The sequence below is a fragment of the Pelophylax lessonae genome (genome assembly GCF_965119305.1).
Source record: "Pelophylax lessonae genome assembly, chromosome: 6".
Classification (NCBI taxonomy): domain Eukaryota; kingdom Metazoa; phylum Chordata; class Amphibia; order Anura; family Ranidae; genus Pelophylax; species Pelophylax lessonae.
Window position 1 is genome coordinate 313,348,146 of NC_138773.1, and position 14,005 is coordinate 313,362,150.

The 14,005-nt window shown below is 46.2% G+C and overlaps 1 protein-coding gene across 2 annotated transcripts in view; it reads right to left on the reverse strand.

Moving 5' to 3' along the window:
* Nucleotides 1-14,005, reverse strand: part of PTPN4 (protein tyrosine phosphatase non-receptor type 4) — a 215,690-nt gene that overhangs the window by 150,859 nt on the left and 50,826 nt on the right. For both annotated transcript variants that reach the window (XM_082261048.1, XM_082261049.1), the window contains exons 3-6: nucleotides 10,845-10,952; nucleotides 6,444-6,486; nucleotides 6,281-6,359; nucleotides 464-508 (exon numbers count right to left, since the gene is read on the reverse strand). In XM_082261048.1, coding sequence (XP_082117174.1) covers nucleotides 464-508; nucleotides 6,281-6,359; nucleotides 6,444-6,486; nucleotides 10,845-10,952 — 275 coding nt within the window. The remainder of the gene's footprint in view (nucleotides 1-463; nucleotides 509-6,280; nucleotides 6,360-6,443; nucleotides 6,487-10,844; nucleotides 10,953-14,005) is intronic.

The following is a 14,005-nucleotide window of genomic DNA, read 5'->3' on the forward strand; positions in this document are numbered from 1 at the left end:
GCTGTGCCTCCTTGGATATACATGTCACATATCAGCAGATATAGCCCTTCATTAAGAAAGAAGGAGGGGCGGGCCTAGCTGCCCATCATCGTGAGGTCCGGCAGCTGAACCCGGAAGAGCCAGCAGGCCTCCTGAAGACGTCACTTGCCTAGGTGAATGATGTACATTATACCCGCTGTGCCTCCTGGGATATGCATGTCACATATCTCAGCAGATATAGCCCTTCGTTAGGAAAGGAGGAGGGGGCGGGCCTAGCAGCGCATTACCGTGAGGTCTGGCGGCTGGACCCGGGAGAGCCGATGACATCATACAAGAAGATGGCAGTACAAAACAGAGTAGGGGGGGGGGCAGAATTCAGAGAGGACAACGCTAGAACCCACCATGTGGTATGCAGAGGGGTGAGGTGGGGAGGTTTAGAGATTTGCTGTAATAAACATTTTATAAAATATTTAATTTGAATTACCTCCCAGTGAGAATGTCCTGTTTAATCTGCAGAAAATAAAGGTACCTAAAAAAAGGAGAGAGAGAGACATGATGAGGAAATGGAAAAATAACAGATCTACCGGCAGGATTAACACGTAATAAAACCATGTTGGGGGGGGGGGGGGGGGGGTGGGTGGCTCTGTAAAACAAACACTGCTAAGATAACGCTGGTCTGGTACATGTATATCGGAGGCGCTGGATTCATGGTTGAAGAAAGTTGGTTGGTATCGGGGGTAACAGCTCTGGTGAAGCCGTTCTCCACAAAAAACTTGCTGCCCCCCTATCTACCCAAGAGTTACCATCCACATGTAAAAAGTCTAATGAATGCCAAACCAAAGATCCAAGAGTGCAAAATCTTTAAAAACAAGAAAATATTTTTAAAAAAACACAACGCGTTTCAAGGACTCAAACATTTCTGTCCTCAACGGAGCTATATAACGGGGACATATTGTATGCAATTAGGACTCAAAAAGAAACAAACACTCACCAGAGATCATTGTGACGCTCTTTGCCATCACAAAGGTCCTGGAAACATCCCATGTATCATCCTGTAGGATTTAACTGATGATTTTGCCATTGGAAGTCTAATTACAATCTCTGCACCCCACTGCAGTAACACTGCACTGCTCTAGGGAGGTGATCTGGATTTTTTGGGGGTTTTTTAACGCTATAACTGCCTATTCAAGTGATGATCACTGTTTTAAACAATCATTTTTACTTTGCGAATGGCATTCATTCATGTGTCCAGGGCTTGACGAATCCAAGGTGCCAGGTTATCGTGGCGACCAGAAATTTCCTGGCCCCTGGGTTCACATCTTTGTGCACTGAAATCGCAATGTCATTCTGTGCGATTTCAGTACAGGTGTGATTTTGACTCTCTCTCCACAACTGCCCCCTGTTGATTTCAATGCAAAATCGTGTCCTATTGGCTTCAATGCAAAATCTCGCTACATTGACTTCAATGCAAATACCCCCAACATTGACTTAAAATGCAAATACGCCCCCCATTGACTTCAATGCAAATACGCCCCCCCCCATTGACTTCAATGCAAATACGCCCCCCATTGACTTCAATGCAAATACGCCCCCCATTGACTTCAATGCAAATACGCCCCCCATTGACTTCAATGCAAATACGCCCCCCATTGACTTCAATGCAAATACGCCCAACATTGACTTAAAATGCAAATATGCCATCTATTGACTTCAATGCAAATACACCCCCCATTGACTTCAATGCAAATACACCCCCCATTGACTTCAATGCAAATACGCCCAACAATGACTTAAAATGCAGATACACCATCTATTGACTTCAATACAAATACGCCCCCTATTGACTTCAATGCAAATACGTCCCCCATTGACTTCAATGCAAATACGCCCAACATTGACTTAAAATGCAAATATGCCCTCTATTGACTTCAATGCAAATACACCTCCCCATTGACTTCAATGCAAATACGCCTCCCCATTGACTTCAATGCAAATACGCCCCCCATTGACTTAAAATGCAAATATGCCATCTACTGACTTCAATGCAAATACACCCCCCATTGACTTCAATGCAAATACGCCCAACATTGACGTAAAATGCAAATATGCCATCTATTGACTTCAATGCAAATACGTCCCCCATTGACTTCAATGCAAATACGCCCAACATTGACTTAAAATGCAAATATGCCATCTATTGACTTCAATGCAAATACACCCAACATTGACTTCAAATGCAAATGCGCCATCCATTGACTTCAATGCAAATACGCCAAACATTGACTTCAATGCAAATACGCCCCCCCCCCATTGACTTCAATGCAAACACGCACAGGTGTCAAACACAAGGCCCGTGGGCCAAATGCGGCCCCCCAGGCTATTTCATGTGGCCCTTGCACCTCTCCTGCAGCTGCGGCACCCCCCTTGTCTCTGCCCCCACCTTGTCTCAGTAGTTGGCAGCAGAGAGGACAGAACTCCTTTGCCAGATCCTGTGCAGCAGAAAGGCTGGTCTTTGCCCACCCCCCTTCTCAGCACTCTGCAGCAGAGAGGAGGGCAGAACTCCTCCTACAGATCCTGCACCTCTCCACAATAGCCACAACACCCCCTTGTCTCTGCCTCCCCTGGTCTCAGCATTCAGCAGACTCTGTAAGCGGACTCCAGCCCTCCTCTGGTCCCCCTCCTGCCCATGCACTTTCTTCTTCCCAGATCCAAATGCATCTTCTTCCTGGCAGTAGCACAAGGTAAGGGGGTGCATTGTGATGTAAGGAAGGGTGGGTGCATGCATTTGCCAATGTGTGCTAACTAAACCCTTGTTTAACACCTACTGTTGGAAAGGTTAATTCAGTTGGTAAGCAGACTGGTTGGTGAGTTGAGCTGGGACTTTCCCCTCCCGCCGCTTCTGAAAGCGATCCAGCAGCTAATGGGCAGCTCAGACCACTTTCAAGGGAAAGCCAAATGCCGGCTGGGAGAAAAAATAAAAAATACCGAGGTTATGGCTGTCAGCTTCAGCCATAACCCCGGTAAACCACTTGAAAACCGCAACCTATTTATAAGTATTGCGATCAGAAAGTGGTTTTATTACAGAAATAGCATTGATCTCTACTCCACTATACTCATGTAAAGTTCCCAGTTTGGTATTGTCTTCTGTAGCATGTTTCCCGCCAACAATGTATCCTGTCCTCACTCTCTGACCCTCATTTCCTCTATGAGAGTGATGGCAAACCTTGGCCCCCCCCAGATGTTTTGGAACTCCATTTCCCATGATGCTCAGCTACACTGCAGAGCAGAGTGCATGAGCAACATGGGAAATGTAGTTTCAATACATCTTGGGTGCCAAGGTTTGCCATCACTGCTCTTATGAGGTCTCCGGTCTATATATGGAACATTATGAACAACATATCAGTATACTGGCGCAAGTGAAAAAGAAAGCCAGCGGTTTCTACCTTACACAATTAAAGTGTCTAATACACATGAAAGAGTCCATATCCAAGTCCATATGTATATAAAAGTCCTTGGCACTGAAGGCTGCTCTGCCACAAGTAAGAAGAGAAACTTGAGGGATGCTGTAGAGAAAAGACAGGCGCCACTCTAAGTGCAGTAGGAAGGATTAATAAAGCATGCCAATATACACCAATATACTCACAATTGAGCAAGTATGGAGGGCAACATATTGTATGTAATCATGTCCGTCTGTAAGAAGAGTTCGTCAGGATGTCTCCGGCAGTCTCTAGTCTAGGCCTACGTCATCACGCTGTCACGTCATCACGCTATCACGTCATCACGCCATCACGTCATCACGCCATCACGCCATCACGTCATCACGTCATCACGTCATCACGCCATCACGCCATCACGTCATCACGTCACGACCAGGAAATGCCGCCAGATGTTACCCCTGCGTCCCAGTCACCAGGAAGTACTAGAGACTGCCGGAGACATCCCGACGAACTCTTCTTACGGACGGACATGATTACATACAATATGTTGCCCTCCATACTTGCTCAATTGTGAGTATATTGGTGTATATTAACATATATAAACCTTCCTACTGCACTTAGAGTGGCGCCTGTCTTTTCTCTACAATATGGAACATTATGTGTGGCCCCTTTGGTGACGTCAGGAGCCACATTGGGGGCTCCCTCATAACTTGACAACCACTGGTGTAGAGCATTTCAAAGTGTTTTATTAAATATGCCAAGTCAAGTCCCACAGGAGTGTTTTTCCGGAAGATAAAATGATGGATGACCAGGAGGGCTTAGGATTCTGGTGTTAAAATTCGCCCCCTCTTCCCATCTCAGAAGACATTCTGTATCCTCCTCTGTTCCCGGCTATAATGAGAAGCCATAAAAAGCTGCTGCAAAGACCCCCCGCCGGGCCGATGAAAACTGCAATACGCCAGACACAAATGAGAAGCTCCGGCGGTGTGACATATATGAAGCGCTATAGACAATCCTCCCCATGAGACGCCGCGATCGCTCAGCACAAGACCTTGGGGAAGACAACATGTATTCATCCTGTAACCAGGAAACTGGCGGCAGCCCAGAACAGCGAACAAAGCAGACGGTTGTGTTATTAGCCATCATGCGATCCACCACATTACACGCATCTATCGCTAAGAAAAGGTGACCGAGATAAATGGAGATGATGGTGGGTGGGTAGACTTTTTTTGACAGCTGGCAAATACAGCCCCAGGATTCTGCTTTGCCGATTACATTTTTCATCCTTCGCAACGTCCGGACGCATATAAAAGGTCTTCAGATGAACTGATCTGTTGCTGTGATGGGTGGCGGCACCTTCCTGCAGTGAAAAGCTTGGCTCAGCAGCCACTTTATTGGGTTCACCTGCAAACATGGTCAAAGAATCCACTTGTTGTCTGGGCAAATGTTAGACTGGGCAAGTTGTGGAATGATTGTGGTGGTCTCAGCATTTCAGGAACTGCTGACCTCCTGGGAATTTTAAACTCTCTAGAGCAGCCATTCTCAACCAAGGTTCCTCCTGAGGTCGCTAGGGTTGCTTGAGCTGTGGCTCAATGGGGTCTGCATAGTTCTGGGGCCAAAAATCACTTGGCATAGAAAACAGCATGAAAATTATCTTTATTATTCTCTGTAAGGGTGGACCACCAATGTAAGGGACATTCTTCCCACTGACCACCAACGTAAGGGGATTTCTTCCCACTGACCACCAACGTAAGGGGATTTATTCCCACTGACCACCAATGTAAGGGGATTTATTCCCACTGACCACCAATGTAAGGGGCATTCTTCCCACTGACCACCAATGAAAGGGACATTCTTTCCACTGACCACCAATGTAAGGGGAATTCTTCCCACTGACCACCAACGTAAGGGGATTTCTTCCCACTGACCACCAACGTAAGGGGATTTATTCCCACTGACCACCAACGTAAGGGGATTTATTCCCACTGACCACCAATGTAAGGAGCATTCTTCCCACTGACCACCAATGTAAGGGACATTCTTCCCACTGACCTCCAATGTAAGGAACATTCTTCCCACTGACCTCCAATGTAAGGAGCATTCTTCCCGCTGACCACCAACGTAAGGGGAATTCTTCCCACTGACAACCAACATAAGGGGAATTCTTCCCACTGACAACCAACGTAAGGGGAATTCTTCCCACTGACCACCAATGTAAGGGACATTCTTCCCACTGACAACCAACATAAGGGGAATTCTTCCCACTGACAACCAACGTAAGGGGAATTCTTCCCACTGACCACCAATGTAAGGGACATTCTTCCCACTGACCACCATTGTAAGGGGATTTCTTCCCACTGACCACAAATGTAAGGGACATTCTTCCCACTGACCACTAATGTAAGGGGATTTCTTTCCACTGACCATCAATGTAAGGGAAATTCTTCCCACTGACCACCAAAGTAAGAGGCATTCCTCCCACTGACCACCAATGTAAGGGACATTCTTCCAACTGACCAGCAATGTAAGGGACATTCTTCCCACTGACCACCAATGTAAGGGACATTCTTCCCACTGACCACCAATGTAAGGGACATTCTTCCCACTGACCACCAATGTAAGGGACATTCTTCTCACTGACCACCAATGTAAGGGACATTCTTCTCAGTGACCACCAATGTAAGGAGAATTAATTAAAAAAAAAAAAAAAACGCTTAGGATTTTCATTGGAAGTGAGACACCGCTGAGCAAATTCTACAAAATGGGATAAAAGGAGCAAAAAACAGGAGCTGCTACCCTCCACATCATCCTAAAAATATCACTTGAATTCACATATCTGCTTGATTTTAGAGAGCGCCCCCTACCTGGTGTATTCTTCCTGCAGTTTGCTGGAGTCAGAGATAAAAAACTTCACCCTGAAATTCAGACCGTGCGGAGACCCCCCTAGAAAAGACAAAGCCGGGTAATAATGTGGAAAGCCATGGGTTAAACGCACAGAGAACAAGGCTCACATGTTTTGTTACTCACTTTTCAGCTGCTTTCTGATTGGCTTGTTTGGGTCCAGCCACCTCTGGATAGGCGAGGAAAGGAAAAAAAAAACACAGAACTAGTGAGAATGAAGGTGTCCAAATGAACATGAGAAGACACAGATCCTGGTCACCTGGTGTACTTGTTTCTTGGAAATAACCTCAGCTGTTTTCCTGGAGGTGTCTAGCTGTTATCTCTGGCTCGCTGCAGCGGTTGGGGTGTTGTAAAAGCACGTGGTGGAGCTCGGTTTTTTTTGCCCCTCAAATGATCCCCTTTAGCTGGAAAGGCAAAAATTAAACCCCGTCGCTGTCAGGGGGCACTACCCAACATAACCAATGACTGAAAGGCCAGGAGACTCCTGGTCCCTCTGACCCATCATGACCTCATAACTTGACTGAAAGGCCAGGAGACTCCTGGTCCCTCTGACCCACCATGACCTCATAACTTGCCTGAAAGGGCAGGAGACTCCTGGTCCCTCCGATCCACCATGACCTCATAACTTGACTGAAAAGCCAGGAAACTCCTGGTCCCTCCGATCCACCATGACCTCATAACTTGACTGAAAAGCCAGGAGACTCCTGGTCCCTTCGACCCACCATGACCTCATAACTTGACTGAAAAGCCAGGAGACTCCTGTTCCCTCCGATCCACCATGACCTTATAACTTGATTGACAGGCCAGGAGACTTCTGATCCGTCCGACCCACCCTGACCTCTTACTTTGACTGACATACCTGGAGACTCCGGGTCTTTTTGACCCACCATGACCTCATAACTTGACTGAAAAGCCAGGGAGACTCCTGGTCCCTCTGACCCGCCATTACCTTATACCTTGATTGACAGGCCGGGAGACTTCTGATCCGTCCGACCCACCCTGACCTCTTACCTTGACTGACATACCAGGAGACTCCTGGTCTTTTTGACCCCCCATACTGTGACTGATAGGCCAGGAGACTTCAGGTTTGTAGGACCCACCATGATTTGGACGACAGACCAGGGAACTCCTAGTCCTTCTGACTCACCATGACCTCATGCTGTGATTGACAGGCCAGGAGACTCCAGGTCTGTCTGATCCACCATGGCCTCATACTGAGACTGACAGGCCAGGGAACTCCTGATCTGTACGACCCATCATGACTATTGTGACTGAGTGGCGGATCATTGGTCCCTTCCCACTATGCCTGGCGATCACGTCATATACAGTACATTTATAGGATAATTTACATACTTATGCAAGATTAAAAAAAATGACATGCGTGTTTTTATTGAGTAAAAGCAGTAATGGGGACGTTTTGGAAACTATCTCACAGTTCACCTTCAAATCAATAAAATCAGTCTTCCAAAATAACATGCCCCTGCAAAGAAGACAATGGATTTTTGCCTCACCTGCTCCCCCCCCCCCCCCGCTCTGTGGTAATAAAGAGAAGCCCCCAGAAGAAGATAGTGCAGAACCCAACGCTGAAGAGAAGGCTGATTTCCTGGTCACCCATGTCTTTCACCTACTCGTTACAGGTCACTGTGGTGACGTAGGGGCCCTGTTACAGGTCACAGAACCTGACACAGTACCAGGAAATGTACACTCCTGGAAATGTCAGATTCTGCAAAATTCAGCTGACAAGTCCAAAAACACGTCCCAACATATTTCGTCAATTGACGTCATCAAGAGACAGAGACAAAGGTAGACAAAACGCATTGGGCCAGAACTTTTGGCAGGGACGCCACCGGGCACAGCTCCAGGTCTGAGAGGCCTGTAAGTATTGTGTGTTCGCTTGTTGGTGCATGTCTTATAATAAAGCAGTCTTTTGCCCTGGTAATGCACTATAATGTGTTCTATTCTCTCATTTTATTTTATTTTTTTTACACTGTCCCTTTAAAAAACATTTCTGATCACTTTTATTGCTTTCACAAGGAATGTAAACATCCCTGATGCCATCGGTTGATAAGGGCCGCCAGCCTCCTGAAAGCCCTGTGCAGGCACCCAACATCCTCCTTATCAACTGATGAAACAAAGAATACATAGTGGCGCAAGCAGGGAACATGTTACGACTGAATATTGTCCATAGAGCAGTCTTGAAGACTTCCTTGATTGTCCATATGAAAGATGGGGCACAGTCTCTAGACTCAGGGCCAGGCTGGAGGGGGGAGGAAGCAATCTCCAAACATGCAATAAAACAGAGAAAACAGGCGCCTCTGAGTATAAACTGTAAAAGATTTAATGTAGCAGGACACAATAAAAACTCACATCAAAGTTTGTAGAATCAGGCACATGGGATCTCCGGTGTACGGGGTCTGTATGGGGCCACCTTTTAAGCCTTGTAATGCCGCTCATGTCATAGTCCTGTCCAGCAGGATGTGAAGAATGGCGTGGAGGGACGAATCTGAGGGCTGGACCGCAGGGTGAGCCGCAACGTCTTCCGTGTATGCATCACTGGCGTGCTTGCGGCGCGTTTTGGAGCATGCACACTGTAGTAGGCTGCCAGCACGCGCTCCTTTTCAAGCTCTGGAAGCCTACTGCAGTGTGCATGCTCCAAAACGCATCGCAACCACGCCAGTGACTCATACACGGAAGACGTTGCGGCTCATCCTGCAGTCCAGCCCTCAGATTCCTCCCTCCACACCATCTTTACATCTTGCTGGACAGGACTATGACACATGCGGCATTACAAGACTTAAAAAGGCGGCCCCATACAGACCCCGTACACCGGAGATCCTATGTGCCTGATTCTACAAACTTTGATGTGAATTTTTATTGTGTCCTGCTACATTAAATCTTCCACAGTTTATACTCAGAGGCGCCTGTTTTCTCTGTTTTATCAACTGATGATATCATCGGTTGATAAGGGCCACCAGCCAACGTTGGGTGTCTGCACAGGCTTTTTTGGAGGCTGGTAGGTTGCAATGGTGCACAATGAAAACACATACTTGATCCACTCCCTGGCTTGTATACAATTTTTAGGCATTTTGCCAAGGCACCGCTGAAGAAACCTGAAGGCACCCTGGTTGGGAAAGGCTGCTCTAGGGTTTAGTCTGCTTTCATATATTATGTTTTGGGGGGGATTTATGTAATCTTGAGTCCTAAAATAATTTTTTTTAGACGTGTGCAAAAACCACAAAAACTGCTCTGGCATTTAAAGGGTTAAAGGATAAGTTCACCTTCAGGGACGTGTTACATGTTCCACTTGTAAGCTTTGTTAGTATAACCGGTTCCGGACCGCCCACCGCAGATTTACTGCGGCAGGGCGGCACCTCCTGCGCGAAACGACATAGACCCACGTCGGACGTGCGCCTGCAACTCGGCAGCGGGGACTCCGATGCAGCGGGCAGGCGGCTCCAATTGCCACCTGCGATCGCTCCCCGCTGAGAGAGAAGAACGGTCAGTTGTTATAAGCACAGCCGACCGTTCTCTCTGGAATGATCACAGAGTGCCTGTGATCTTTTTATATAGGATCACAGGTCTCTATGATCATTTCACAAGCCACCCCCCCCACAGTTAGAATCACTCCCCAAGGCTCACATTTAACCCCTTGATCACCCACAGTGTTATCCCCTTCCCTGCCAGTGTTATTATTACAGTAACAGTGCATATTTTTAGCACTGATTACTGTAGTAATGTCACTGGTACCCCCAAAAGTGTTAAAAATGTCAGTTAGGGGTCCGATCTGTCCGCTGCAATGTCGCAGTCCTGCTAAAAATCGCAGATCGCCTCCCTTTACTTGTAAAAAAGAAAAAAACCCAAACAATAAAAATGACAAATCTTTCGGGTAGTTAGTAGACACAATAACTTTTGCGAAAACCAATCAAAATAAGCTTATCGCGATTTTATTTTACCAAAAAATGTAGCAGAAAACAAATTGGCCTAGAATGTTAAAAAAATTTTGATTTTTAATTTTTTTTTGAGAATGTTATATAGCAGAAAGTGAAAAATATATATATATTTTTTTTGCAGAATTGTCACCCTTTTTTTAATCGCAGAGGTGATCAAATACCACCAAAAGAAAGCTCTATTTGTGGGAAAAAAAAGGACATCAATTTTATTTATTCAGGTACAGTGTCGCACGACCGCACAATTGTCCGTTAAACTAATGCAGTGCAGAATCGTAAAAATATCGCCTGTTCATAAGGGGGAAAATCTTCCGGTCCAGAAGTGGTTCAAAAAAAAAAAAAAAAAAAAAAAAGGCTCCTAACTTTTTTAGCTGGCTCCTAAATTCAAAAGAAATTTGTCAAGCCTTGCTATAGAGGGTTAGGCTTTGTTCATATTTCATGTCTGAGGTTTACAACCACTTTAAACACAAGTGTTCATTTTGCATTTTCATAACATTTTTAGATCAAGAAGACAGTCCCCCCCCCCCCCCCCTCCAACAAAGTTTTGGATTTCACTTGTAGGAGAATGAACAGGACTCACAGGGTTCTCCGAGGAATCGTCAGCCAACTGCAATCCAAAATAGTCCCTCTCGGTGAGATCGAGAAACTTGAATACTAGGTCTAGCAGAGCTTGGCCGTCCTCATGTTTCTGAAAGACAGAAAGCATTACTGAGATTAGTGCACACACCGACTACATCTCCAGGACGGATCAATCACCGGACATTTATGTGCTGGGCCCTCAGACTAGTTGTGGTCCCAAGTGTCCATATATATATATATATATACACATATACACACACACACACATATATATACACACACACACACACACACACATATACACACACACACACACACATATATATATACACACACACATATATATATTTATATATATATATACACACACATATATATATACACACACACACACATATATATATATATATATATATATATATATATATATATATGTGTGTGTGTGTGTGTGTGTGTGTGTGTGTGTGTGTGTGTGTGTGTGTGTGTGTATATATATATATATATATATATATATACATATACACACACACAAACACACACTGATCAGCCAGAACATTATGACCACTGACAGGTAAAGTAAATAACATCAAACAATAAAAAAGTGAGCGCTGTGAATTTGTTGTCTCAAAGGTGAACATACGACCTTCAAATCATCATAAAACAACAAGAAATGTGCAACGCTTCCTGTGATAAGTAAATAACAGTCCTATCGTATAGATAAAGTCCCAATATTACTCTGTAGCAAAGAGACATCTCGCCCTGGTATGTTGGTAGGATGATGGTCTCCAAACAACTCAGGCACTATGTAAAGAAATGTATAAAGAAAAAGTGTGCTCATTGGACGGTATAGCCCTCCAATAGTGCACCAAGTTGGTTAACTACAGACAAGAAAAATAGGTAGGTAATATTGGGGTGCAATTTATTGATGCAAAATATAAAAACACATTACTAGTCCATGATGCATAAGCCATGATAATCACAGCGTCCCAAAGTACATAAGACATCACCACAACACATACTGAACATCTATCGCAGACAAGACAAATAAACAGAGAGGCCCGGTGTTCCGTGAGAATTACCTACCCCGTGAGAAATGCCTACCCTTGTCACTTCCTGCTGAGCAGCGCAGCAGTGCGCATGCTCACAGCCCCGGATACGTAATGGAACAGCTGAGGAGCTAACTAGTGCGCATGCACGGAAGGTATGAAATGATCACGGCAGTGTGTGTAACGTGGCGGTTACATTAAAACAGCTCGGCTGCAATATGAGTCATCTACGCTCCTGTCCCTGTCACTACCCTGATCTCGGCTAGTAAATATAAAAGCGGCTCTCGGCTCTGTGATTTATCTTTTCATACACCTGCCGCCACTTTTATATTTACTAGCCGAGATCAGGGAAGTGCCAGGGACAGGAGCGTAGATGACTCATATTGCAGCCGAGCTGTTTTAATGTAACCGCCACGTTACACACACTGCCGTGATCATTTCATACCTTCCGTGCATGCGCACTAGTCAGCTCCTTAGCTGTTCAATGACGTGGTGGTGACGTAGGTGCACCGGAAGTGACAAGGGTAGGCATTTCTCACGGAACACCGGACCATAGTTACATTGTTAGTCAGGTTGAAAAAAGACACAAGTCCATCCGGTTCAACCAAAAAAAACAAACAAAAAAAAAAACACAGTAAAGAAAACCCAACCATACAATCCCATACCCGCAGTTGATCCAGAAGAAGGTGAAAAACCCCAGCAAAGTATGATCCAATTTGCTACAGCAGGAGAAAAAAGTTCCTTCCTGATCCCCCGAGAGGCAATGGGATATTCCCTGGATCAACTTTACCAGACATAATCTACTCATGGAATCTAGAAGTCAATACTAGAGGGTCAATCTAGGGCCTATATAACCGACTTCATACTGCACATGACCCCAGTGCACCATAAGGACTTGAGTGGCAAAAGCCTTTGCCTAATTGTCAGTGAAGGTTTTAAACAAAATCCAAGGTTATGATAGATATTCCTAGGTTGTTAATTGTCATATAAATAGCTCTTGTTATCTTGTATCAGTTCATACATAAGTGCTGCAAGTGGTATCCGTTTGTTATAATGTTGCAGTAGTATGAAGCAGGTTATACATTGTATCCTAAGGCCCCTCTCACACGAATGGTTAGGCCCCTTTCACACATGCCTGATCCTGTCCGTTCCGTTTTCTGCTCAGCGGGGGATCGATCTGCCGATCCCCCGCTGAGCAGGTGGATGACAGCTCCGTCTCTGCCCTGTGTGCAGAGACGGAGCTCTCCTCTATGGGGGAACTGCCTGTCCGTTCTCATCCGATCCGATCCACCAGACGGATGGAAAATAAGGTTTCCATCCGTCCGGATTTGACGGACAGGATCGGACCGGACGTCAGCGGACATGTCTCCGCTGACATCCGCTGCCCCATAGGCATGCATGAGGGATCCGCTGAGATCCGCCTGAAAAACTGACAGGCGGATCTGAACGGTGCCCCTGTGTGAAAGGGGCCTCGGGCTCCTTTCACATGGGTGGTGCGCCCGATGGAGCCCGTTCTGCTCAGCGGGGGATCAATCCGCCGATCCCCCACTGAGCAGGCGGATGACAGGTCCATCTCCGCTCTGTGTGCAGAGAGGGAGCTGTCAGATCCCCGCTCTCCTCTATGGGGGATTTGGATGAGAACGGACCGCCTGTCCATTCTCATCCGATCTGATCCTCCAGACGGATGGAAAGTAGGGTTTCTATCCGTCCGGATTTGATGGACAGGATCGGATGTCAGCGGCTAGGTCTCCGCTGACATCCGCTACCCCATAGGAATGCATGGGGCATCTGTTGAGGTCCGCCCGAAAAACTGACAGGCGGATCTGAACGGTCTGCATGTGTGAAAGGGGCCTTAGGCTTAGATCACCGCCCGACGGAGGAGTCCGTTCTGCTCAGCGGGGGATCGATCCGCCAATCCCCGCTGAGCAGGGTGACAGCTCCATCTCCGCTCTGTGTGCAGAGACGGAGCTGTCATATCCCCGCTGTCCTCTATGGGGAGATCGGATGAGAACAGACCGCCTCTCTCAATATAAGAGCCGGTTCACATATACGCGATGACAGACATCACACGTGATTTGGAACGCACTGCTCTGCAAATCACATGCGATGTCTGTGC